The 26960-nt window shown below is 38.5% G+C and overlaps 1 protein-coding gene across 5 annotated transcripts; it reads left to right on the plus strand.

Moving 5' to 3' along the window:
* The first annotated feature begins 6448 nt into the window (after positions 1 to 6448).
* NCOA4 (nuclear receptor coactivator 4) lies at positions 6449 to 26910 on the plus strand. Of its 5 annotated transcripts, none has more exons than XM_051981867.1 (11): positions 6449 to 6558; positions 11904 to 11957; positions 17854 to 18007; positions 19047 to 19187; positions 19559 to 19647; positions 20097 to 20205; positions 21246 to 21335; positions 22433 to 22576; positions 22927 to 23928; positions 24370 to 24510; positions 25305 to 26910. In XM_051981867.1, the coding sequence occupies exons 3-11, from the start codon at positions 17867 to 17869 to the stop codon at positions 25308 to 25310; spliced, it is 1863 nt and encodes a 620-aa protein (XP_051837827.1). In that variant the 5' UTR covers positions 6449 to 6558; positions 11904 to 11957; positions 17854 to 17866; the 3' UTR covers positions 25311 to 26910. The 5 variants fall into 5 exon arrangements, with proteins under 5 accessions (XP_051837827.1, XP_051837829.1, XP_051837830.1 ...); XM_051981869.1 differs by having other exon boundaries at positions 17859 to 18007; XM_051981870.1 differs by having other exon boundaries at positions 6489 to 6558; positions 11907 to 11957.
* Positions 26911 to 26960: the final 50 nt, after the last annotated feature.

Here is a 26960-nt window from a genome sequence, read left to right on the forward strand (position 1 = left end):
TATCATGGGCGTTATTCTCTGGGCTTTCTGTGCACTTACCAACTCTCACATATTGGTAAAATCCAGGGATTATTACATAGTTACTCCATGATTTTGGGAAAAGAGAATCCTTGATAGGTCTTTAAAAAAGTTAAGCTTCATAAATGAGCTTGTAAATTTTCTTACTATTACCCAATATTACTATATGGGTAATATTACTATTACCCAATCTCTTTTATTCCCTTGAAATTCAATGTAAACTGTTTTCATCTTGTTAGGTGGGGTATAAAGGTGGTGAATATACTGACTGATTTGCTAGCTATATTGTGCTACCCTTACCCTATATTTCTAAGTCTTCCACCCCTTAAGTGATAGCCTTTAGCCAAAAGAGACAGACTTGGATAATGCTTTGGATAGTGAGGTTTTTAATGGATCGATCAATACTCCCCTAATTGAACTCTCTCCTTGGTGTTTTGCAGGGAGACTCAGGGGGCCCCTTGCTTTGCCAGATGGGAAAGAATGAGTGGGAAGTCCACGGCATTGCCAGCTTTGGGCCTGTTGGCTGTAGGGCTGAGAACAAGCCTAGCGTCTTTACCAGGACTGCTTCTTACAGGCCATGGATTGAGGCCACCAGAATCCGTGATTTTTTCTTCTACTGAATTTGAAAGGGATGGTATACAGAGGTTCAAGCTTCCTCCTTGTCAAATAAGACAAACTCAGGAAATAAGATAAAAGATTTTATTAGTACACCAGAGCAGCTTGCAGTTAGAGTAAGGCTTGCCTGGAATTCAACCTACGTTTTGCTTTTATAGATGAGAGTCACCAACTTCCACTTAAGGGCAAGATAATCCCAGTTAGTCCATATTTCAATGAGGAGGTGGTATTAGTGCCATGTCACAGACAGATAAGATTAGTACACATGAGCTCCTCCATTTCAGGCTGGCTAGCTGCCTTAGATTCAAGGTCTAAAGGCCATAAGGTCACTCAGACTGACCACAATAATCCCCTCTTTGGTGCTAACCATACTCATGGTATACCACAGTAGTCAGACCTGTATGACTTGTCTTTGCTCAACTGCATCATGCTAATTTCTGCTGCTTGCAATTTTGGGAATCAGTTCTTTGCACGAAGGGAAGCATTATAAACACAAGCAACACATAATTCTTATGAGGATATACAAGAGAAAACCTGCAAAGAGATGTTTCCATCATGAGACATATGGGAGCTAAGAGGTTAGCCATTTCCATGGGGACCAGGATTCTTCTCCATCCTTCTAGAATTTGTTCCAGGCATTCCAAACTCAGTCCATGTGAGTATGGATGTCTTTGATGTTGTCGGGTACCTGGTGCACCTATGACGTGACTGATGAGGGTATACACCCTGCCCCTCCTCACTGCTGGGAGGAAATCTAGAGTCGGCCTGTTTTGTAAGATCACTGTTTCAAGTACATGGACCTCAGCAGTCCTTCACTGCACTTAATGGTTTCATTAACAAATACTTGCAAAATTTTATTTATTTTATTTGGGAGCACCAGACTGTGTCTAGTTCCCTACATGGCTAATAGGATGAAAAGGCGCATTCAGTCTCACTCACTAAAGGGGGAGTATATACAATATATTTCATTAAAGGGGGAAGTACAGTAGAAACTTGAACATGCATGCTTCACAAGTGTGTATTAGGAGGCAGGGAAGGTGTAGACCAAAGATCAATAGCACCAGTCCCACACCACACCTGCCCATTCATTTGTGTGTACACACACACACACACACACACACACACACACACACACACTGTGTAAAATATATAAAATAGTCCATTTGCCATTCTATTTACTAACCTTGTGTCCTGTTTCACTCATAGCACAAAACTGGTGGTCTGACAATGTTTCAAGTTCAAAGTGGATGAGAATTGTGAAATGTTAATGATTTTTAACCAATTAAAAGTGAATGAATGGGAAGACTCATTCTCCCAGCCCGTGTCAATACAATTTGATTTATTTTATACCTATGTTAGCCTGATTGCAAAATAATAATCACACAAATCTTGGATCCACTAGGGGCATCTCTTTCCCCAAGGACAAGGGGCATACAAACATATCCAGCAGTTGGTCAAGTTAAAGGCATAGCTGGCAAATTGGATCAGATGCATATAAGTACTGGGCTCTTCTGTTTCTTTAATCCCAAGAGGGCAGAAGAGAGAATAAAGTGCAAATAACAAATGCATGTACATATTATATGGCCACCTCCATACACATAAATATATGTGTATATGTACATACATATATATATATGATGAATGTGTGTGTGTGTGCTCATGTGTGCATGTGTATTATATGTGAGGAAATTATCAGGGTCAAAGAAGTGACCAAAGACCATCAATTAGTATTGGGATCCATTCCCTATGGACTACAGATATATTTTGGGGTGTGAAGACCAAATGAGCCACTGGGTAGATTTCCCAAATCCATCCAGATTCTACTAAGATTACCTAGGAAATGACCTGGATACATCACTGTCAGGTGAACCTGTCATGACTAACCTTAGCCCAACAGAGGAAGCAACCCCTGACCAGCCCGTGGACTCAGTAAAGCTGAGAAAAGATCCAATACCAATCAATGCTCTTTGGCCACTTCTTTGACCCTAATAATTAGGATCCAATCCCTCATGTATATTTTATGTGTATATGTACACACACAATATGTGTGTGTATTATTGCTCCTTTCTCAATTTAACTGGGTCCAGGGGCTAATCAGGATTGCTACCTTTGCTGGGCTGAAATCAGTCATGGCAGGATTCACCTTGGGGTGATCTATGAAGGCAGCCTTGGTGGCACTTGGATGGATATGGGGAATCTACCCAGTGGCTTATTTGATCTCCACACCCCAAAAGTATATCTGTAATTTTCCTCATTTGGGGAATGGTTCTAGTTTCTCAAGTTTCTTTATTTAGGCATTTTACATTATGAAGTCAACCAAACTGATTGGTAACTGTTAAGATCTCACGACCCTGCCAAAACACAAAGTTCTCAAAACTTCACAGATGAGGTCAAATTAAGAAGTCTTTGCTATTTACCCCCCTCAAGTAATCTCACTTTAAAGTAAAATATACCCAAAAGAATATTGAAAAGTTTTAAAATGTTTTGATCATATTTGTAAGAGACATACATCTTACCAAGAACCCTACAGACTTGCTGATGAAATCAGGAAAGGATTTTTATTTAAGATATTGCAAAACTGGGTGTCTGGAAATAGGCACACTCTATAATCACTTGAGTATGCTTTTTGAATACCCTATACTTGAAATGTATGTCCTTCCCCTAATTCCCCACTGACTGGGTATTATTGAGGTTCTAGTCTATCTGAAGCACTTAATTCCCCCACTGAGTGTGAGTCCCCACCCCTGATTACATCTAATAGTGTATTTTTTATTTTAATTTATGACTTCCCTCTATTAAGTTTTATTTCTTTTGTTTTACATCAGCCTAACTTTTAGGTTTCATTTCTTAGGTTTGTTTCATTTCTCTGCAGTTCTCTAATTTAAGTTTCATAACTATGAAAACTAAACCCTCATCCAATTCTCAGTGTTTCAAAAAAAATTTGTAGGCTTAGACCCTTTCTAAATCAAGAGGCAAAGATTTTATTATTATGCCAGTGACAGGCTTAAGTTCCTTAGTGGAAATTGCCATTAACAAGGGGGAAGATGCCATTAGGCGACTAAGTCCTAATGAACTTTCTGGCAGTTCCTAATGAACCTGAGAAGCTATAAAATGGGCCAAATTCCTAAAAAAGAGAGTTTGTGGGTGCAGAGGAGAATTATGTTATCAGTTAATATGGGGGGGATAGGGTTGGGAATGGTATTGATACAACTTCGTCTTCTGATTGGATACGGTAACTGTAGAGTTTGTCAATGCCAGGAATTGAACAAGAAATTCATCGAGCCTATAGCAATAAAGACTTAGAATAACAAAAAAGGGTCCAATCAAAATTTTAAAAAGTCCACTTACTGAGATGATCTACTGATTTTTTCCTGTGCAGCATAATAAATGTGAGAATGTTCAGAAGAATTGCACATGTTTAACATATATTGGATTACTTGCTATTTAGGGGAAGGGGGGAAGGGAGAAAAATTTGGAACACAAGATTTTGCAAGGGTGAATGTTAAAAACTATCTTTGCATGTATTTTGAAAATAAGCTATTAATAAAAAAAGATGATCTATCAGTGCTCTTCCCTGCTTGTCTCAGGGAGTAGCTAGGTCTCTAGATTATTTAATTCAGGCTCTCTCAGCCAAGGTTCCTCCCTATGACCCATCTAGACATTGGGTTGCTTGCAGGGTCTTAGCCTTTTGTTGGGATTTTATTATCCCTTATCAATGTCAACCCTTTCCCAGAGTTCAGACTAAGAAAAACAAATAGGTTATATGTATGGTTTTATTCCTCTTCAAGCAGGCAGACACACATAGGAGCTACAGTGAGAATTGAACTTGAGGTGAGTTTAAGCTGCAGGGGTTATAAAGACAAAAATCAGAAGTCAGGAAGTAGGGGTGATTGCAAAGTTGTCTGATCATAGTTGGTCATTGGTACCCTGGCTGGACTGTTCTTAAAAATTACAAGATACTGGCTGAGTAAAGAGAAGTGGGTCAGAAGGAAAGGTTCCTAGGGACCCTTTAGTTCACTGGGAGTCAACCTGTGCCAGTCTGAGTTGGTTCTGTAGCTGCTGGCACAGCAGAGGAAATTCTAGGTTCAGCAAGTGGAACACACTGCAAAGGGTTTCTGATACAATATGACCAGTTTAAGAGATTCTCAGTTTGTCTCCTATTTGGCTGATTATAATCCCCAGATCAATCTGGTCCCCTTTGAATATTAGGGGAGTTCAAGCAAACAAAGATGGTCAGTTAAAAAAAAAATCACTAAGTGCCTCAATTCCTCAGTCAATTGAAATACTGATTTGGATTTTTTGTCACCTCCATCTGATCTCAAACACTTAACTAGCTCCGCGAAGTTGGGCAAGTCATTTAACTGGGTAGTCTCAGTTTCCTGTTCTGTAAAACGAGTGGGAGAAGCAAATGGCAAACCATTCCAGTGTCTTTGCCAAGAAAACCCCAAATGGGATCAGGAAAAATCAGGTTGAACCACAACCACAGCAGTACCTTCTAGTTTAAGGCCATCTCCTGCTTCCCCGTCCCCCGCTTCCCCATGGGGAGGCATTTTTCTAACGTTGTGGTGGTGATTTAGCTAAACCCATTATTTCCTCTCATTCCTGACTCCTCAGCCTCTGTCAGCCTTTCTTTTGATGCCGATTTCTTTACTAATTCTAGTTAAGCAGTGTACACAGCTTATCTCCAGCTATGATAAGGAGGAGGAAATAGGGGAGTATTTATTTTAGAGAAACAAAACATTTTCCATATAGCTGGAAGAAACTTGAGGAGGTTTTTTTGGAAGTCCTTAGGCTATATTTTGCACATCTAGCCTCTGGAGCTACAAGGGCTTTTAAAGAGATTACCAATTCTATTCCAACTCTCTTATTTTACTGCTGAGGAAACCGAGTCCCCTAGAGTTTCAATAACGGGCAGACGTCCCACTGGCGGTGCTGGGTGCAAACGCTGGCGGAGGTCCCGGCGCCTGGCCTTCTCGGCCTCAGCCGAGCCCAGTCCCGCGTCTTGCTACCTCTCGGGCACTCCAGTCTGGACCTACCTGGAATGCCTCCCTCGTCCAAGGGAACAAGTGGCAAGACGGCGCACGGCTGGCGGGCAAACAAAATATTATTCCAACACGTGTCCCCAGTTTCTGAACTTTCTCTCTCCGACAAATGCGAGATGAATGTGAGCCCTACCCTGGATGCTGCTCACTCTCCGAAACCGCTACTCGGGCGCTGCAGCTGACATCACATCTTGACTCATGAAATTGATTTAAGTGACTTCTGGCAGCCACGGCCTGGCCTCCGCCCCTCCTGCTTCTGGGCTTTCAATTCCTCTGGGATGCTCAATGGAAGGGATGGCGCCCTCTGGATTCCCCTCCCCCTCCCCTTCTTCCTTTCCCCCTTCTCTCCTCCCCCCCACTCCTAACTCGGTTGCTCCTGTCTGCTGAGAGGTGACCCCGAATACGCTTCGGCGAGGCCCAGGTGAGAGCCGGGAAAGGGGGACACACCTGAGGTGGAAGAGTGGCTGTGAAAACGGCTCACTGGCCCTCACACCGGAGGTACCAGGCCTCCCCGAGCACCACATATATTCCGGGTGCACGGTGCTGAGTGCAAGGTGAAGGCCAGAGAGTTCAGCTGCAGATGCTTGCTAGGATCCGGGGAAGGTGCACGTGCCCGGGGATCCACGGTAACGTGCTTCGTCTTAGACACATCCTTTCGTGCCGCCGACAGAGGGCAGACAAGATCTTCTCTCCGGCTTGGAGCGGAGATCTCGCGAGAGTAGTTAAAGCGCTCTCCCCCCGGAAGTGGAAGGACACAAAACGCGCTGCTCTCGCGAGATTCGCTCTCGGAGCCTCCTGTCAGTCTCGCTGCTTCTTGTCCGCTGCGGACCGGCCGGGATTCAGCGCACTGTGCGGGAGTGGCCGTCGGCGCCTGGGGGGAGCGGTAAGAACGGCTCGGGCTCGTATACATATTCAGACCGGCCTTGTGCGGGGCGGTAGGGCGGTGGTGAGGGAGGGGTGGAGAGAGACAGGCGTACCGACCGTCCGACTGACAGGCTGGGGCCTCGGCCGGCCATTCCTCCGCATCCTGACCTTCCCTTGGCGAGCCGCTGTCCGGCCCACGTTTGTCAGCCTCTGGCCCTTCTCTCTCGAGGCCGGGCCCTCTCCCTTTTCGAAGACCCGAGTCTAGGTGGGGCTTCCAGGAGCAGTCATCGAGGAGCAGGCGGGCCGGCTCTTCGTTTTGATCGCTGCGGAGAAGGAGGAGGAGAGAACTCCTCCCTTCTTTGCAGCAGGCTGAGCTGGGACAGACTCTGGCTAAGGTGAAGGGACGCGGAGGTTGAGCCCCATCCCCAAAGCACCCATGGGAACAGGGGTATCTGAGAAGGCGGGGAAGAGATGTCCCCGAGCTCGGTACCTTGAATTCAAAAAGGGTCCATAAGATGTCCCCAAAACCTTGGAGCTGCACCGACTTTGAGGATGTGCTGCCTAGCCAGGGCTGCGGGCGTTTTAAGGGGCCTCCGGGACCCCCAGCGGCACTTGTGATCCGGGCCGGCTCGTGCCGTTTCTGCTTGCCTATCTCTCCGGGTTCCACCTCTATTATGCTGACCCTGCTACCACCCCTCCCCTAGATTTTGGAACGGCCTCCTAGTCGGGCTTCCCTCTTCACACCCCAAGTCGGCGGTGACTTTTTGTCTGAAGTCGCTCAGCCGCGGCTGGCCCGTTATTCTGGTCGGTAACCACCGGGCTGACCCTAAAACCGGGAAAACCCGGGCCCCTCGACGGCTCCTGTCGTGGGCTGGTCAGGGCTGCTGGGGAGCGGAGCTTCTCTTTTTCCTTTGTTGGGGGTCCCCTTTGCGGGTTAAATCACATCGAGGCTTTATTCCTACAATTGAATGTTTAAGGAAGGATGCTTTTTAAAAGTGCGTCTTTTTAAAAAAAATAACTTGGAGATTGCATAATAGTTTTTCCTTCACAAGCTTAAATAATAGAAACCTAATTGAACAGGATCAGCTGCTTCTGTTTTGAACTTGGAGAGCAGCTAAGCCAGGTTGATTATAAAGAGAAGACAGTAAAGAAAGTGAATAGTAAAGCCGTGTGTTTCTTTGATCATATTAATCGTCCTTATACAAGTCTGATCTTGTCTGGGTTAGAGTTTAAACCGTTCACAACTTAATAAAACCCATGCCTCGTCTGACATTCAAGGTCTTCCCACCATTTCTTCCACCTTATTTCCCAATTTTGTTCCCACTTCACATTAAACTGGATGAAACCCATGGCATTCCTGTACTAGTCAAAGTAATAAAAAATACTTTTTTGTTCACATAGTTTAGTATATTTATAATGTTCTCCAATTCTACCTCCCCCCCCCCCCCATTCAGAAGGGATCTCTACTATTTTAATTTTCACATAGAACTCTTATGTATTTATGATTTATTTTGTTCCCTGGTTATTTGAGCATATAATATATTGTATTCTGGCCTGATTGCTTCCTTCCCTCTCAACTTCCCACCCCAACAAACATTGTAAGATCTATAAGGGATGTATGTTGTATTATTTTTGTGTCTTCCCTGTCCCTAGTAGCACTGTGAATCTAGTAAGATACTTGATTGCTTGTTGAATGGAATTATATTGGTATCTAGTAATTATAGCACCCATTGAACATTTAAACTAAATTACTTGTTATCTTTCAGTATTGTGGTTATTCTTTGAATTGTCTAATTATTCAGATCTATAGTGGGTTAGTAAATAATAGAATTAATTTTGGAAGATTTCTTTTGTGTTTCATTTATCCTTTAAAGCCTAGTCTATTTTGAATTGTCAAATATTAAGCAAATTATATTTTGCTAAAAATTATTGACTGGGTTATTCATGTTTATAGTTTATTTTTAGGGCTCCCCATGTCCCTTGACTTTTGAAATTTCACTTCTATTGAATTAAGTGATAGTTAAAGCTGGTGAATAATTTATGAAATGAAGGACTTTTTGCGTAATCATCCTCCCAAAACTCACCCCTCAGACCAGACTTTTCTATTTCTGTTAAGTATTACACTTTCCCTGTAGTCACATAAGTTTGAAACCTTGAAGTTATTCTTGATTGCTCATCCCCCATTAAATCTGGATTTGTCTCCTTCAGATAGAGGGCCATCACTTCAGTTCTGGCAATTTTAACAGCCTTATAATTGGTTTCCTTGTGAAAAGTATTTTACCCTTCTAATACGTTATTCAAAAACTTGCCAAAGTGATTTTCTCAAAGCACTGGCCTGACCATATCACTTTTTTTCTCAATAAGCTCAAGTGACTCCCTGTTACTTGGAGGATCAAATAAAAACTCTCCTTGGTTTTTAGAGCCCCTTGCACTTTGGTTCCAGCTTCCCTTTCCAGACACATTAGGCCTTTTAAGGTATTCTTAGGTCTGGCCAAACTGTTCATCTTGGCCCTTACATATAACATTCCATTTTGGGGCCTTTTCACAGGCTGGCATATATATATATATATGGGATATGAACAGCTTAAGTTACTTTTATAATTTAAATAAATTTTAACCCATCTTTTAAAAATGTTTTTATTAAATGATTTTTTTTTAGTCTTAAATTCTGTAACCCTCATTATTTTAAAAGTGATGAGAGACATATTTAAATACTTCATTACCCCCTTCAATGTACTGGGTCAATTTTTAAAAAATCAAATCTTAAAATCATTGGAATTTGAAATGCCTGACATTCTAGTAATTGTGACATTGGACTCTGGTACTTAAGTGATAATTTGATCTGTTATTGCTATAATTGCTTAGAAAACTTTAAAAAAAGGTATTGTTTGATGACTAGAAGCAAAGTGATCCCTAGGTTCTTTTCACCCTTTGCTCTCTTATTTTTAAAAGGTTTAGTATCAATATGGATGGCTTTGGAGGATTTTTACAATGGATACAGTTTTCACATTTGAAGTTAAGTCCTAGATCTCTGTTGTTTGTTTAGAATAAACATCTTTCAAGAAAAGAGCATTGTTCCCATAACCCTAACATTAGAGAGAAAAATCAGGATGGAACATTTTTTAGCTTAATTTCTGGTTGTTTAATTTAGAAATTTGTTGTGAATTTTGAATTTAGCTGATCAGATTCCTAATTAAATAGTAAATAAAAGTTATTGTATACCTTGTAATCAATCCCTAGAAACTGTTTTTACATTCTTTTTGGTATCAGGAGATAGTAGCAGAGCTGGCACTAGCATTCACTTATCCAGAGTTTTAGCCCAGTGCTTTATCCGTTATATATACTATGCCCACCAATCTTCATTCTGACACTTGGGAGAGAATAAACCTATAGTTCTTATAATAGACAGCCAGCATTTACTTATTTATTTTTAAATTTCTGGAACATTTTTCTTTTTATCACTAGTATTATATGAAGAGTGCTCCTCTCTTCAAAGGAAAAAGTACGCCTAATTTGGTTTAAAAAAGTGCAAAGGTTAGATAAATCTAAATATTACTGAAAAAGTCTGATGGTAATGACATGTTAAACATGATGTTACATTCTTTTTTTTTTTTCTTAATAGTATATTTCCAAAGACTTTGTCCAACTTTTTCTTTTTCCTCTCTCCTCTCAAGACATCTAGGAACCAGATCTAGGTACAATATATACAGTCCTTTTAAACATATTTCCATATTTGTCATGTTGTGCACAGCCAACATTTATTCATTTAAATGGCATTTTATTTTTCCGAATATATGCAAAGACATTTTCATCATTCACCTTTGCAAAATCTTGTGTTGCAAATTTTTCTCCCTCCCCCATTATAGGTTAAACTTGTGTACTTCTCCCATTATTTGTTACACTTGTGACTTCTAAACAATTTCCATATTCATCCTTAAGCCCTTCACCTCGGATCGGCACTGTGCTAAGCCAGCCCTGGGGATACGGAGGAAGGCAAACAACCCTTCCTGCCGGTAGAGCCCTGGGCGTCCAAATACGACTTTTACAGGTCTAGCTAGAGAGCTTCCTCTTTGTGCGCGTACTTAGAGCGCGCCTGTATTTGTGTGTATAGGTGTATGTGCGAATATGTACGTCTCCGTGACCATGGTTTGCTGTTCCCCTTCCCTGGGCCCTCAAAGCCTGCCTTTCTCTTTGGGGGGGGGGGGGAGGGAGGTCTCTGGGCGGAAAAAGCGAGACTCCCGCTCGGGCCCCCGGAGGTATCGCATCGGTTACCCTGACCCGGGCCGGGATAGATGTCCTAATGCTGGGGCACTGCCTGCGGCCGACTCCGGGGGGCTGCGGCCCTCGCGGCCTGCTGGGCCCGCTCCGGAAAGGGGCCGAGCATGACCAGGGAAATGTCATGGTCCGGCGGGCCTCCCCACCTCGTCCCCGGCACGGGCCCGTCCGGGGCCTACGCCGAGGCTTTACCTATCCGGGTTTGCTAGGCGGCCTCGCCCTGCGGGGGCCCCCCCCCCCCCCACTCCCCCACTCCCCCACTCCTTTGCGCGAGTGCGGACGTGCGAGCTGCAGCCGAGGCAGTGGCGGCCTGGTGACGCAGGAATCAGGTGACAGGTGACAGGAGGGGCGGGGCCGAATGCTGTGCTAGCTCCAGGATAAATTTTCCGCCCCGGTAGCCTCAACTGATAAATTGTCTGCTTCAGGCTTTGTTGTCGTCCTGCCTTCCTCTGGCTAGGGGCAGAGCCCGGCCCGCTCGGCGGCGGTCACTCGCGGACGGTATGCGGGCGCCTTGCTCTGGGACACCCCAGAGGGCGGCGGGCAGGTCGAGGGGCCGGGCCGGGGCAGTGTGCGCCATGCGATTGTATTATTCGGGTCTGGTTCGTCGGGACACCGAAGCTAGGGCTTTAAATGGCCGAGGCTGGTTTTCGGTGTGGGAGGCAGAGCCAGCTCCTCCGCCTCATAGCTGCAGGTTGTCAAGTCTGAAACATGAGCTTTTTTTTTTTAGGATGGGACAGTGAACTGACTTGCCACAAAATAGGGGACAGATGGGCTTTTCCCTAAGTCTGCATTTCTACTAGAAAGTGTCTTTGGAAACCTAGAAAGTTGAATGAATCAGTTTGTTACTTGAAATAGAAAAGCATTACGTGGCACTGGGCAACAAAATTTTGCGGTCACTTTTCAGTCTTTGGGTTTGGGAGTTTGAAGTGGTAGATTTACACTTGTAAATCCAGCGCTGATATGTGCATATTTATTTGTGCTGAATATATAGATACTGATTGCCTGTGGCGATCTAAAGAAACAGTTTTTTAAAAAGAATTGGAAAGGGTAGTAGCAATGTAATGGATTGTGGCACTTTTTTCTTTTCAGAAGATCCCACAGTTGGAAGGAAAAAAACCTCAAGTAAAAAAGAACCTTTTGAAGGTAAATTTAAGCACTTTAAGCATTTTAATGATTGTTATTTTCTAGTTTTGCACCTAAAATATTTAAATTTTTTTATATTTTGAACTGGAAATATGATCATTTACATATGAACTTAGAAGATTCATTATATACATCTTATTTTTTAGAAAGTACAAATTAAATTCAACAATAGTTCCAAAAGTTGACCCATTTGTCTTTGTTCAGTTGAAGAATTTGTAATAAATCAGGAAAATCAAATTAACATTAACAATTGGAATTAAGGCTTTTATTCTATATTAAGTTTTCAAATGCTTGCAAGTAGATTAAGATACTAAAAAGAAGGAGTAAAACTCAAAAGTTTTTTAAGATTTAAAATTGGATAATTTGAGATCAGGGTGTCTTTAATGAGTGAGATTCTCAGGAGTTCATAACTTTCCCCCTTCCCCTTCTTTTGGACGGTTGTTGGCAGTCTATTGAAGCCTGTGCATCCCTTCTAAGGATAATGCATATTTTGTTTTTATTTTTTAGTAAAATATGGAGAGTTGTCAAAATGGCAAAAAAAAAAAAAAAAAACAAAAACCCAAAACAAACGAAAAAAACACACAAACCCAAACCCACAGATTAAGAGGCCTGTTGAGGAAGGGGTTCATGAACTCTGTTCTAATCCAGTCCTCTTTTCATAAGTGAAGATATAGGACTCTTTTCTACCCCCAGGTAAATAACTTAACAATGTATTTTGGCTAATTAAGGATAGAATTGAAACAAAAACCCATTTAAGTTTCCTGTTTGGTCATATTGACTTGACTACATCCTTACCGGAGTAAGTAATAATCAGTATTAGCAAAGCTGTTTTTCAAAGAATTTTTGATAAGATTGTGTGGGAAGAATGAAACACCTGAAAAATTATGGTTATTGATCATTAAATGGATTTTTAAAAGTGGTTTGAATTATTTTTTCTTTGGAAAAGATATGAAATCCTTAACATAAGTGCCAGAATTTTAAAGTGATAAGTATCAAATAATGATTTCTGATCCCGCCTATAATTCCAACCTTAATATGACCAGGATTTTAAAAACTGAATTACAATGAGGATCAGACTGAAAAGTTTAAGTAATAATTAATTCTTACCAAGAAATGAATGAACAAATAGGTTTAATTCTTTCTGTAGTAATTTTTATTTTAACCTGAGTTTAGCCCAAATGAGTCTCAGATGGAGATGATCTGCTTTTAACTCCAGCTCTCCCTGTCAGTAATTAATCCACCAGGGAGTAAGATATTTTAAATCAGTAAGGAAACTGCACATTACTACCTACAAATCTCCTTTCTCCTTTATTCTACAGCTCTGTACCTTTGGTACTGAAAGTTGTCTCTGCTTTGGGAAAAAGCCTGAGTTTGAATAATAATAATCACTCATATTTTTGCGGAACTTTAAGGATTACAAAGGGCTTTATACATTTAGAATCTCTTTTGAATAGTTCTGGGTCTTCTGTACTTAAGTTTTTCCTGTATCCACTGCCCTATTCCCTCATGTGACTTCAGTGAGCAAGGATTCATTAAGTGACTACAATGTCTCAGGCACTAACTATACTAGGTGCTGTTTATGCCAGCAGAAAGAATGAAACAATTCTCAAACAAAAGGACTTTCTATTCAGTAAAGGCTATTTATTATACTACTCTGTGATATAGATATATTATACTACTCCGAAATGGCTCGTCAGTGGCATCTAGTTAATCATAAAACAGGAAGTAGAATTCAAGTCTCTTGCTCTTTTCAAAACATCACAAGCTCTAATGACTTTTATACTCCTTCAGCTGAGTTTCAGATGTGTTTTTTTTTGGTGGTTGTTGTTGTTTTTTTTAAATAAATCCTATCATTGAATTGCAAGTGGAAACTTTGGTGGGGGAAAAATTGTCTCTTTGTCATTGATAATGAATTTGCTATTTAAATACGGACAAGTTTCATTGAATTTATTCTAAGTGTTTTTCATCCATTTCTCAATTTGTAATGGGGAAGTAGAAAACATGAAGTAATCATTTTAGTAATTATCAGAACTTTTATAACCAAAGGAAACGTCAGTTTTAAATCCCTTGATTTGTGGTGCAATTGTGTTTCACTGCCTTCTAACTGTAAGTGAAGTTGTGCAAACATTGGTAACCATAAATGGTTTTAAATTCTTTGAAAAAATGTGAAATAAACAATGTCAGTTAATTTTCTTACTGTGCTTCTATTTAGTTACCAAATCCTTTCTATTCTACCTTCATAATAACCCTTAATATTTGAAACAGCATTAGACTAGTTAATGAGTACCTTTATGAAGACCCTAACATCATTTACAAAGCTGCTTCTTTGTGCTTTCTGGGCTGACTTGTTATTTACCTGCCTATAACCTTTCTCTCATTCCTTATTTCTGAAGAATATAAAAATGCAAAAACTCCTTAACTTGGCACTTAAGACTTTCCCTGGTCTGTTTTATTTGAATGCATTCTATGCCATTCAAACTTTTTTTCATGTCTGAGATCCTCTCTCCTCCCCCTGCTGGCTCCCCCATTCCCCCGCCTCATCCTCCCATGTTTCTACAGTTTTCATTCCCTTCTCCTTTGCCTGTTGAAATTTTCTACAAATTTGAAACACATCTATTAAGAAATCTTTCCTGATCTCATGTAATCTTCATCAAGTTTCCTTGGAGCATTTTTATCTTTGTTACCACTACTTTGCTCTTTATACATTATATCATGCCTCTTGTTTGTATGGTACATTTCCCTATTACATTGTAAATCTTTGAAGACAGGAGCTGTTTTTTCATCTTTGATTCCATACTACTTTTTTTGGTGCCTTGCATGTAGTAGGTTCTTTTTTTTTTTTTTTTTTTTTAACTTTTTATTGACAGAACCCATGCCAGGGTAATTTTTATACAGCATTATCCCTTGCACTCACTTCTGTTCCGATTTTTCCTCTCCCTCTCTCTACCCCCTCCCCCAGATGGCAAGCAGTCCTTTATATGTTAAATAGGTTACAGTATATCCTAGGTACAATATATGTGTGCAGAATCGAACAGTTCTCTTGTTGCACAGGGAGAATTGGATTCAGAAGGTATAAATAACCCGAGAAGAAAAACAGAAATGCAAGCAGTTTATATTCATTTCCCAGTGTTCTTTCTTTAAGTGTAGCTGCTTCTGTCCATCCTTGATCAATTGAAACTGAATTAGCTCTCTGTATCGAAGAGATCCACTTCCATCAGAATACATCCTCAAACAGTATCGTTGTTGAGGTATATAATGATCTCCTGGTTCTGCTCATTTCACTTAGCATCAGTTCATGTAAGTCTCGCCAGTCCTCTCTGTATTCACATGTAAGTAGGTTCTTAAGAAATGCTTGCTAAATTGTACTTTTCGCTTTACACTCTTTAACCTGCAAAAGTGCATATAGAAATTTAATAGCCTGGGAGGTTTTGAAATTGACTTAAACATTTGTTTTAATAGTAATTTTGAAGATAAAAATTTGTAAATCTGGAGTAGAAAGAGAAGGTTGATCTTTTTTTCCTTCTCTAGGTTCTGGGTCTGGAATACAACCTCCTATTTATCATGAATTCTATAGAGAAAATCATATTTCAATTTATAATTCATTTTCTAGAATTGTAATTTTAATAAAACTTATTTCACTGGGATAAAAAGGGATTACTCATAACACATTTAGAGCTGGTTACTTTTCTCTGGATTGATAGCTATTCAAAAGATTTCTTTCAGAGCTTTTGGATCAATTGAAAGAAAGTATTTCCAGCATACATTCTAGAGTTTGGTAATTGGCTTTTTTTTTTTTTTTAAAGGAGTATGGGCCTTTGCTAGAATGAATTAAAAATCCTGTATGCTAAGCACTGGAGCTAGAAATAACAAAAGCAAAGACTTCCCTTACTCTCAAAGAGAGTACTCTATTGTATAAGACCAAAAATTGTTAGAACTCTTTTTGGAAAAAAGGTTTAAATAACATTCTTTCTTAAAAAAAAAAAATCAGTAAAGTATTTTTTCAAGGTTGCACTTAAGTGGCTTTACCTCCCTACCTCGAATTACTGGGGTTAAGTGAAATTGTCCAGCCTAGAATCACACAGCTAGTAAGTGTTAAGTGTCTAAGAGTGGATTAGACCTCAGAGCCACTGCTGCATCTACTGTACCATTGAGCTGTCCCTCCAAATGGCTTTTAAACCTTGGAGTAGTCCTCTGAACTGAGTCTGTAGTACCAGGGAGTTAATGAGATAAGATGCCTGTTTGAAGACTATTTCTAGAACTTTGAATCAAACCAAATATCCCCAATTTTCAAATCTTCATAAATAAAATAATGTTTACCTGCATTGGTTCTGATTTTTTTTTTAAATCCTGCCATTATCTAGTGCTCTTATGTGGTTCCAGCATAAAATGAAGAAAAAATTAATCCTGATCATCTTCATTATACAATATACTAAACAATGACCAAAAAGAAAACTCAAGTGTAGGTTAGGTTGTGAATGTTTTACTATTTCAGGACTGGATAAAAATCTCAATCCCATTTAAACTAAGGGTTATGCCAGGGAAATTTGGATATTAATCCAAGTCAGCAATCTGTATTTCATTTGGATTTTCTTAATGTTATGTAATTTGCATTGTGATATTTAGATGTGATATTTCTTTTTAAGTCTCAACTTGGTTTAACTTAGAGTGATTTACTTTTATGGTACTCATAATCTGCTGTTTTTAAAATTTATATCACTGCTTCTAACTTCATAACAGAGACCAGCTTCCTATAGGATCTCATAGTGGTCTTATCTTAATAACAAGTTGACTTCCTTCATTTCATAATCATTTTTATAACTCAATTTGTAAGATGACAGTTGGGCTAACCCTTTAAGCCATCCTAACAGCTTTTTTGGAATCATAGAATTTTTACTTGGTAGAATTTTAAAACATGGAGGGACCTTGAGCATTCTTAGAGCCTAGAGTTGCCAAGTTTTGTTGATTACATCTTTCTAGTATCTTTAAAAAACTTTTTTTTATTATGAACTTATCATTAGTAGACAACCATTCAGTATACAAAGACTGACATTTGAAAGACTGCATATTCAACTTCTTTGCTCTCTTCTCTATTCACAATGCTTTATTCCAGTGTTGTATCTAGGATAAAATAAAAATTCCCTAGCCAGATTTAAAAAAAAAAAAAAGCACTCCACAATTTGTCTCAAACTTACATTTCATTTTTTAAATCTGAATTTTGAAAATTTGAACTTTTTTATTAATATCTTTTAGTATCATTTTATTTGTATTTCTTTCTCATTCCTCTACTTTTTTCTTTTTTTCGTTTTTTTGTTGAAATAATTGGGGTTAAATGACTTGCCTAGAGTCACAGTTAGGAAGTGTTAAGTGAGGCCAGATTTGAACTCAGGTCCTCCTGACTTCAGGGCTGGTGTGCTGTCCACTGCACCACCTGGCTGCCCCTCATTCTTCTACTTTTAGTATACTCTGCCTTATTGCTTTGGGATATGTTGAATCCTTCCTAGTGAATTTTAAGCTCCTTGAGGACATGAATTGTCAATTTTCATTTTTGTGGCCCTGCTGCTATTATTAGTAGGTAAATATTTGAATTTATAAAATGGAAACACACATATTTGGTACCACATAAATTCATAAATATATATACAGAGGAATATGTGAAATTGTTTGAATTTGTGAGAAATTGCTATATAGATTAAGGGAAATTATAATTTAAATGTTCACCAAATGTCCATTGACATGAGGTTTAACAAAAATTTATAGTACTTAAGAGGTAGGTAGGAAAATGATGGAAAAATCAGTAAATTTTGCATAGTTGAGATGTCTAAAATAGTGTGTTTAAGGAGAAGCATTAATGTTTACCTTAATATTACTATGCTTTTTTTGTTTGTTTGTTTTAAAGAATAGGTTCCACCATGAATATATCACAGGACCAGAGTGGCAGTTCCAGCAATAAAGAACCTCTGGCTAGGTGCTGTGAAGCCCGTAAGGAATTGGAGCATGCCATTGGTGGTGTTCTCAGGGCTGAACAGCACATCAAAGACAACTTGAGAGAAGTATGAAGTTTGTGAATGTATCCTTCCTACTCTGGGATATCAGTACAGTTATTTGAGCATCTTGCTAGAAACTAAGAAGCTCAGGTCATAAGGTTTCCTATGTGGATTACTTTTAATTCTTTTTTACTATTGTGACAAATTTAGTTCCGGAGAGAACTAGAATCCATCCCCACTGCAGAAATTTAGTTCATTTAAGGAGCATTTATTTCTGTGTTTTTGTACTGTGGGACATACAAAAGATAAATCAAAGAATGTACCCTAATGAACATAAGACTTCTGAAGGAAAGAAGAAAAGTATTATCTTCAAATATAAAGGATAACACGATTTTCTATATAATGACACAGTTTTTGTGCCATATCCTTGTAATCACCTATATTGCCTGTTATAGCAATCTAGGTTATTGAAATACATCTCTCATAGATCTACTATAGTTAGTGGCAGAATTAGTTAAGTTCTGAGTCTTAAGGATTTTGAAGTGTAACTTGGTTATAGAACACAATGTATTTGAAATATTGCTAAAATCCCTATAGGCTAATAAATAATATAAAAGTGCTTAGCTTTTGTGAATTGGCATTTCAAATTTAGACTTCTTAGAATTATTATTCGTATAGTTTTCCTTAGGCATTTTGAATTAATCTTGCTTAAACTGTCATATTAATCATCTTCAGATGTTGACATGCCATAGCATGTTTGATTAAATAGGTATTACTATAAATCACTCCTCTTTCTGTGGGTATTGGTAGTAAGATAACAACTCTAGACCTTGACTCATTCCATAGATAACTGTAATTATAATGTCTAAAATTACTTAGATATAGTAATTATTTGTTACTGTTGCTAAGTTTTTTTTTAAAGAACATTGCAAGTTTTAATATAAATTTGGATCTTCCAAGGGCAGTACTGATAAAGTTTTAGGGGTTAGTCATGACTTTGGAAAATTAAATTTAATAGACTTTGTTCAGGTGTTTAGTTAGATAAAATTCATTTTGAATTAAAATTGTTTTATGAGGTCTAATGGAACTCTTGTGTATTTCTTAGGTTAAAGCTCAGATTCACAGCTGCATAAGCCGTCACCTAGAATGTCTGCGCAGCCGTGAGGTGTGGTTGTATGAACAGGTGGATCTCATCTATCAGCTTAAAGAAGAAACACTTCAGCAGCAAGCTCAGCAGCTCTATTGGGTCAGAAGGACTTATAATTCTTACTTTTAATCTTAGTCTGTTAGAACTGAGGATGATCATCTAATCAAATTTTCTTTTTGATGTGAAAACCAAAAATTATAGAAGTGAATCAGTGAACCCATGCCACAGTTAGTAGCAGAGCTGGGGTTAGAATTCAAATGGCCTTACTCTCAGTCCATTATTCTTTGTACTAGTGTACACTGCTTTGTGGTTTTTCCCTATTGTAAAATATTTGAATAAAAATTTACATGATACATGCATATGTAGCTATAGATTAATAGATTTCAAATGCAGTTTGAAATGTAGATGTGACTTTTTACGTTGGCTACATTTTCAGTAGGATTAAAGTCATGATTGTATTCTTCTTACAGTTACTGGGACAATTCAATTGTCTTATTCACCAGTTGGAATGTACTCGTAGCAAGGATCTAGCCAATCAAGTTTCTGTGTGCTTGGAGAGGTAAATAACCTTTGAATGCCTTTAATTATTCTGTTTTTTGTTAAATGTATCTTAGAAAATAGAAGTTTTAGCTGTTTCATTCCTTTTTTTTAACCTCATTTAATTGAGATTTTTCTGCCCAGCACATTTTACATGACTATCGGCAGTATAAAACACTTATGTCTCCTTACCCTTGGTTCTTTTAGTTTTTTCTTTCTTTTGGCTGGGGCAATTGGGGTTAAGGGACTTGCCAAGATCATACAGCTAGGAAATGTTGTGTCTGAGGTCAGATTTGAATGCAGGTCCTCCTGATTTCAGGGCTGGCACTTTATCCACTGTACCACCTAGCTATCCTCTTTTAGTAGGTAGCTTACTTTTTTCGTTGTTTTTAAAGCAGAAATGAATGGTATGTATGTCATGGGAAAGTTTCTCTGGTCTTTAATGATTAAAAAAGAAAAGTTTATTTCTAGGCTGGGTAGCTTGACCCTCAAACCTGAAGATTCCACTGTCCTGCTATTTGAGGCTGATACAGCTTCTCTGCGTCAGACCATCACTACATTTGGCTCTCTCAAAACCATGGTGAGTATCTTTAATGTTTGTGATGAGAACATGTGGAATATTTCTGATTCTTCCCTAATTGTTGTGTTTAATAGCATATAGGTTTTGTTAAACTACTGTTTGATGGTTTTTAAGAAAATGTGTTGGCCCTCCATTTTAATTAGATTTATTCTATTTAATTATATTGCACCCAAATTCCAAGTAAATGAAAAGTTTAGGAGTCACCTTAGTTTACTGAAAGATCCTTGCTGCTGTTAAAAACATCCATACAACTTAGACTTTAATTTTTTTGAGCTTAGTATGACACTATCTCTTTCTATTTATGGTCTGAATTAATGACATTTTAAGAATAGGGCATAAATTTTGGCACAGGCATTTGCCACTAATTTGAGTGAAGATTTTATATTTCTACTAGTAGACAACAAGGCTTGTCTTGTTGAAAGCTTTGTATAGCTTCATTAATTTTGAGAATTTTACCTGCCTTATATAAGAATCAATTATATAAGATCATTAATGTGGAGAGGGAACCCTAAGAGAACTCTTATACTTACTTTGTTTTAGAGATGAGCAAATGGGCTAGAGGGTAAGAGGCAACTTGTTCAGCATCAAACACCTTTTTGTAGCAGACTACAGGACCTGAGCTGTATTTCATTTCCAGTGAAATATTTAGTTTTATTGTTCTTGGGTTTGCTTTCTCTACTGTTAAGACTGTAATTTTTTTTTTCTTTCAATTGATAAATGAATCCAAAACTTCATCTATATCTATATATCCATATATCTATACCTATATAGATATATAGATATAGATGAAGTTTTGGACACACACACACACACACACACACACACATATATATATATATATATATATACACATATATATATATATTACAAGGAACAGAACCAAATAAAGCACAAAACTTCCAAATAATAAAAAATCAAGTAAACAGAATGAAAAGGGTGAGGTGGGGGAGGGAGAGGGAAAGTAGCACTATATAATTTGAGGGGGTTTCAGAATTTGAAGTTGTGTGGCATAATAAAAAGGATGATTGTTTCCTTTTAAGCAAATTCCCGAGCACTTGATGACTTGTGCTGCTTCACCCAATCCTGGGCCACCTGTAGAGAGAAGGGCTTCTTTTCCCAAGCAGGAGCAGGTGAGTGCAGCTGTTCGTGGATTTGAATCAGCTGCCTAAGCATTAATTTTAGTTTTAAGTCCAACTCAGTTATGTGATTTCAGTTTTGCCAGTTTTTATTGTAGGTTTCCAGAGTTTAGCTAAGCTTTTTCAGGGTCTCCTTCCTCCCATTCCCCTCAAACAGGATATGCTTCATAATGACTATTTTACTATTTGGCGTTTTGTCTGATGGAACTCATTGTTATCCCAGTATCACCTCAAATTCATCACTGACCCCTCTTCAAAGGAAAGACACCCGCTTCTTCTGATTGGCACAGTGGAGAGGAGCCCTAGAATCTCAAGTTCAAATCCAATCTCTGGCACTTACTAGCTGTATGATCCTGAGTAGGTCATTTCCCCTACTTTGCCCATTGCCTTAACTGTAAAATAGAGAAGAATATTCACACTTTATATGGGGTTGTTGTGATAATCAAAAAAGATTTTTGTAAAGTCCTTAGTGCCGTGTTATAGTTTCTATAATAGGTAATATAGGTGATTACAAAAACTGTCATTAGATATTTAAAAAAACATGTTATCCTTTATAGTCCCATGTCTGCCTCCTGGGAGGTAGGTGCTGTAAAAGTATTTATTTTTTTCTTCCCTTTAGTGTCACTTGGGTTCATACATTTCCCTCTCCATTATACTTTTTATGTTTTTCCTCTTTATTTCCACTCAGCCACTATCTTCCTCATACTCTCTTGACTGTACTATTATGGTAGTGTTCTAATTAGTATTCATCTTAAACACTGTTGCCAGAATAATTGTGAGATCCAGGTTGGGCCATGTCATTCATTTCCATGCTCAGAAATTATCTGTGACTTCCTATTTTATTTAGTATAAAATACAACTTGATTAATTTGGTATTCCGACTGGCTCCAGTTTAGAGCTGGAAGATTATAAGAGAACACTGAAATTCAGAGAAGTTTGTATCCCCTATCATTTGCTAGTAGAAAACTTGGGTCTAGATCCCTAGATCTCTACTTCTAATCCATTTCCCACTGTGCCAAGACTGTCTCTGTTGCATGAATTGGTAATGGATTGATGTATATAATTAAGTAATGGTGTCATCTGATTGGCAGAAACCATCATCTCGTCCTTCATTTATTCCACTTCGTGATTGGCTCCTTGGAAGCAAACCTGCCTCAACTCGTCAGTCTCCTTATGTACCTAGTACCAATCCTCAAGATTGGCTTAACAAAAAGTCAGCTTTGACAAGCAGCCAGGTATTTATTTTATGTTCTAAATACAAATTGAAGTATCGGTCAAAAGGTGTGCTGTATTTTTGACAGTGGTCAAAATTGGTGTTCATCTTAAACACTATTTACAAAATGATTGTGAGATCCAGGTTGGGCCACATCAGTCATTTCCATGTTCAGAAATTATCTGTGACTTCCTATTTTGTTTAGTATAAAATACAAACTGATTAATTTGGTTATTTCAACTGGCTCCAGTTTTAGAGATTTAGAGATAATAGATAAGAGTAAACAGTTTAACATCCTTTGTAAAATGTATAGAAAACTAAGAATTGTGCTAATTGTAGCAAGAAATGGTAACATTTGTGTGTTTTGGATAGGGCTCCTCCCAAACCTGCAACTTTAATATCAGTAACATCTGGGGCAACTTCAAGGGCTTGGAAAACTGGCTCCACAAGCAAGATATTTCTGAGAAAAGAATTCCCTCAAAGCGTAAAAGTTCCTTCTCTACGGCCTCTCTACAGGGGACTGACTTAGAGCTCCCTGAGCAAGAAGAAATGGATCTTTCTGATTGGCTGGTTACCTCTCCCGAGCCTGAGAATGGCAACTTTGAATCAGATGATAAATCAAAGCTTTTTCGGCTTTTCAAGGAAGATTATAATTCAAGTGATTGGCTTCTCAAGCCTGGTTCCTGCACCAACTGTCAGGGCAACCAGCCCAAAGGTGTAGAGATTGAAAATTTGGGAAATCTGAAGTGCCTGAATGAGCACCTGGAAGGGAAGAAGCCAGCATTTTCCTCCCTCATACCAAGTGAGAATTGGCTTGTTCAGCATCATCAGGTTCCTTTTAAAGTTGAGGAGGTGTGCAAAGCTAATGAGCCTTGTACCAGCTTTTCCGAGTGTGTGTGTGAAGATCAATGTGAGAAGGAGGCCTTGTGTAAGTGGCTCCTGAAAAAGGAAGGAAAAGATAAAAATGGTGTCCCAATGGATCAACTGCCAGTTTTGAAATCTGAGCCAGCAAAGCTGAAACCCACCTTGCATATGTGGCTCTGTCCCTCTAGGGATGAGGCAGAGGAACGGGCTAAGATACCAAAGCCAGCTCCTTGTACAATTTCTGAACCCCTCAAGATCTTGCTGGACAGCTCCTTGTCAGATTGGCTTGTCAAAACAAAACCCAAAGAAGTAAGAGTACAGGAAGCAAACAGTCCAGATGACAAAGTTACCCAGGAGGGGCTGTCACCAGCCAAACAAATGCGACCTAATCCCACGACCATTTGGCACTGTCCAATTAATGCAGCTGATTGGATATTGCCTTCAAAGAACACAGGAAGCTCTAGCCAGCCCCCTGGGGAAGACAAGTGGTTACTTCGAAAGAAGGCCCAGGTGAGCATGGGTTTAACACTGATAGGTTAGTCTTAAAGCAATACTTGTAGAAAAGTTATTCCTATACATCAGTGGCATTGAGTAATTCACATTTTCACATCACTTTAAGGGCTGTAAAGCCCTTTAGTCCAGCAGTCAGATTGTAAGATAAGTTTGTACAATGTGACAATTTCCATTTCCATATAAAACTAAGGGTCAAGAATATCAGTCACACCTAGTCACAAAAGTGTGGCGTACAATATTGTTAAACAGTAACTATTGGTTTAAGATTTTCCTCATTTGGCTGCTCCCTTGAGCACTCTCCATATTCTAAAATGCATGAGAAATGAAGCTAGTTCATTATTTCTAATAAAAGGGGCAAAAAAAGTTGGCTTACCTAATTTGGACAAATAATTAAGAGTTTATTTCAGCTTTCTCTTTCTCGGTTGTTCATTCATACAGGAAGCATTCCTCAGTTCACCCCTACATGAAGAACATCCCTTTCCCCAAGACCATTATGGCCTGCCAGCAGTTTGTGATCTTTTTGCCTGTATGCAGCTTAAAGTCGACAAAGACAAGTGGTTGTATCGAACCCCTGTCCAGGTAGGTCTCCTCAACTGTGAGCGTTGTCATTAATGGCTGAAAATGGCAGGTTGATAAATCAGCTTGCTGTAAATTGTGATTTATGTTCAATCACTTGCTTTTGCCACATATATAGGCAACAAATTCTTTGTCAAGATGGTTTAATTGCTGGTATTGAGATCTTAGAATTTTTACATATTCAAATTTATATATTTAGGAGAATTTTTCATTCCAAGCATTTTAGCAACACTTTTGTTGAAAACATTCATGTGTCTGATTTTGATCCAACCTCAGGTTTAATGTTAATTCTTTTAAGACCTGAATTTGCTTAATTACAGGACAGACTGAACTATTCAGAGCTGTCTCACTAGATTAGGCTGCTTTTCAGTTAAGGTACTGGAATGGTTTGCCATTATCTTCTCTAACTCATTTTACAAGTGAGGAAACTGAGGCAAATTAAGTGATTTGGCCAGAGTCACATAGCTTGTGCCCTGATACATAGAAATTTAGCTTGGTAATATGGACCCGATTAGTTTTCATTGACTTATAAATTTAGAGATAGAGGAGGATTCTCAGTCATCTAATCCAACTTTTTTTTTTTTAAGTTGATTATAGCATTTTGTCATTTTTTTTCCTTTGGTTGATGTTTGGTTTGTTTGATGACTTACTGCTATGATCCATGAGACCTAGTGCATCAGGATGAATATCATATAGAAAAAAGACTTGTTTTTGTATTTGCATTATATTGATTTTGACTGTGTTGTCTTAGGCAAATAATGAGTAATTTGAATAATTTTAACTGTTTCCCCTTCTAGATATGAGGAAACAAACACTAGAAACCAAGGAATCTTTCTGCTGATCACCGCACATCCATAAACCAACTGACTACAGCTTGCTGAATCATTGTGTTTCTGGGTCTTACTAAGTACTGTGTTGTGTTTCCTTTCTGCCAAATTTGAACTAGTGAGATTAAACGATAACATATTGCTCAGTGAACCCTGAAAAGAAAAGCTCACTTGTGAAGAGATCATTTAAAGTATTCACAATTTAACTAAGTATTGCATTAGGGTGCCTAATTGCAAAGACCTCTGCAGCTGCCATTTGGGTTGCTTTAGAAAGCATACAATGAAATTTCCAAATGAAATAACTTTTCCCTAAAATTCAAGTGTAGCTTTCTTAACCAAAAGTATTGCCCTTTCTACGGAATTGTTTATTTTATTTTATTTTTTGCTCTGGAAGAGCAAGTCTTAGTGGTTATCAATGAATCTTTTTCTTTCATAGTTTTACTATCATATTCATGTATAAACTAACTTAGACAGTGCATTGAAGTGTCTAGCTTTTTAAAGGGTATACTCATTAGTCCAGAAACTAAAAAGTAAAATTGGCTTTAAGCCTTGTTGTTAGCTCTGATCCATTCCCCCCCCCACCCCACCCCATTTGTGAAAAATTTGAAACCTTCTCTACAAGTTATTGGGCTATCTGGCTATCTGAATGCCCTGTATTTTATTCATTTGTCAAGACAGAGCACAATGTGTGGACAGTATATAACGCAATTAATTGCATCTCACTGATTTTTTTCATGGAGTTGAAAGTATTGTAATACTCAAACTCTCAAAATGAGTAGAATGAAAAGACAAGACAGTGTGTTCAGTACCTAGCTTGCCATGAAATACTATTGGCTCCATTATACTTGAACTATCCATAAGGATTGTTGGTGTATCCTGTGTAATAGAAAAGTCATATTGCAGCACTAGAGACATAATTATGTTCAGTTGCTCAACTAAGCAATTGAAATATGTAAAGATATGCTCTCATAGTATAAGGATAATTGTGGTTTTAGACCGTAAAACATCTTAATAGATTGTCTTGACTACTTGTGCCTTGGGGCATTTATTTATGAAGAAATAGTGAAACATTCCTTCAAGCTCAAAAACACTGTCCTAATATAAACATTTGTGCCATTTTTACATTCTCTCAACAGGAAACTTTATATCAGACTTTAAAACTCTTCCCTCTTTGAATTTGGATTTTTTGGAACTCCTTAGCCTGAAATTGTATTTGACCTGGGTTAGGGGACTTCTAGGAGCTACTAGAGAGCTTCTTCGGAGTTCTCCAGGACCAATCCACTGGAAATAATTTTACTTTATGTCTAAATTTGTAACAGTAGCTCTACAAATCTTATAATATAGTCCTACTCAGACTTTACTTAACCTTATTTAGAACAAATGATAGCTGTTTGCAGCTGATTCTACATCCTTTAAATTAACTTCACATTTTAGGCTCTTAGAAACTTTGTAGACTTTACTCTGTTACCCATTTATTCTTCTCTTGACAATATACTATTGAGTCTGTAAAACATTGTTTGCAGTAAAGCATTTTATACAATTGCTGATAATCCCCATTAAAAGCATAATCATCATAGCTGTCTTGTGTATCTGTAAAGTTTGTCTTATTTTAAATTACCTTGTGGT

Source organism: Antechinus flavipes, chromosome 2 (assembly GCF_016432865.1).
Source record: "Antechinus flavipes isolate AdamAnt ecotype Samford, QLD, Australia chromosome 2, AdamAnt_v2, whole genome shotgun sequence".
NCBI lineage: Eukaryota > Metazoa > Chordata > Mammalia > Dasyuromorphia > Dasyuridae > Antechinus > Antechinus flavipes.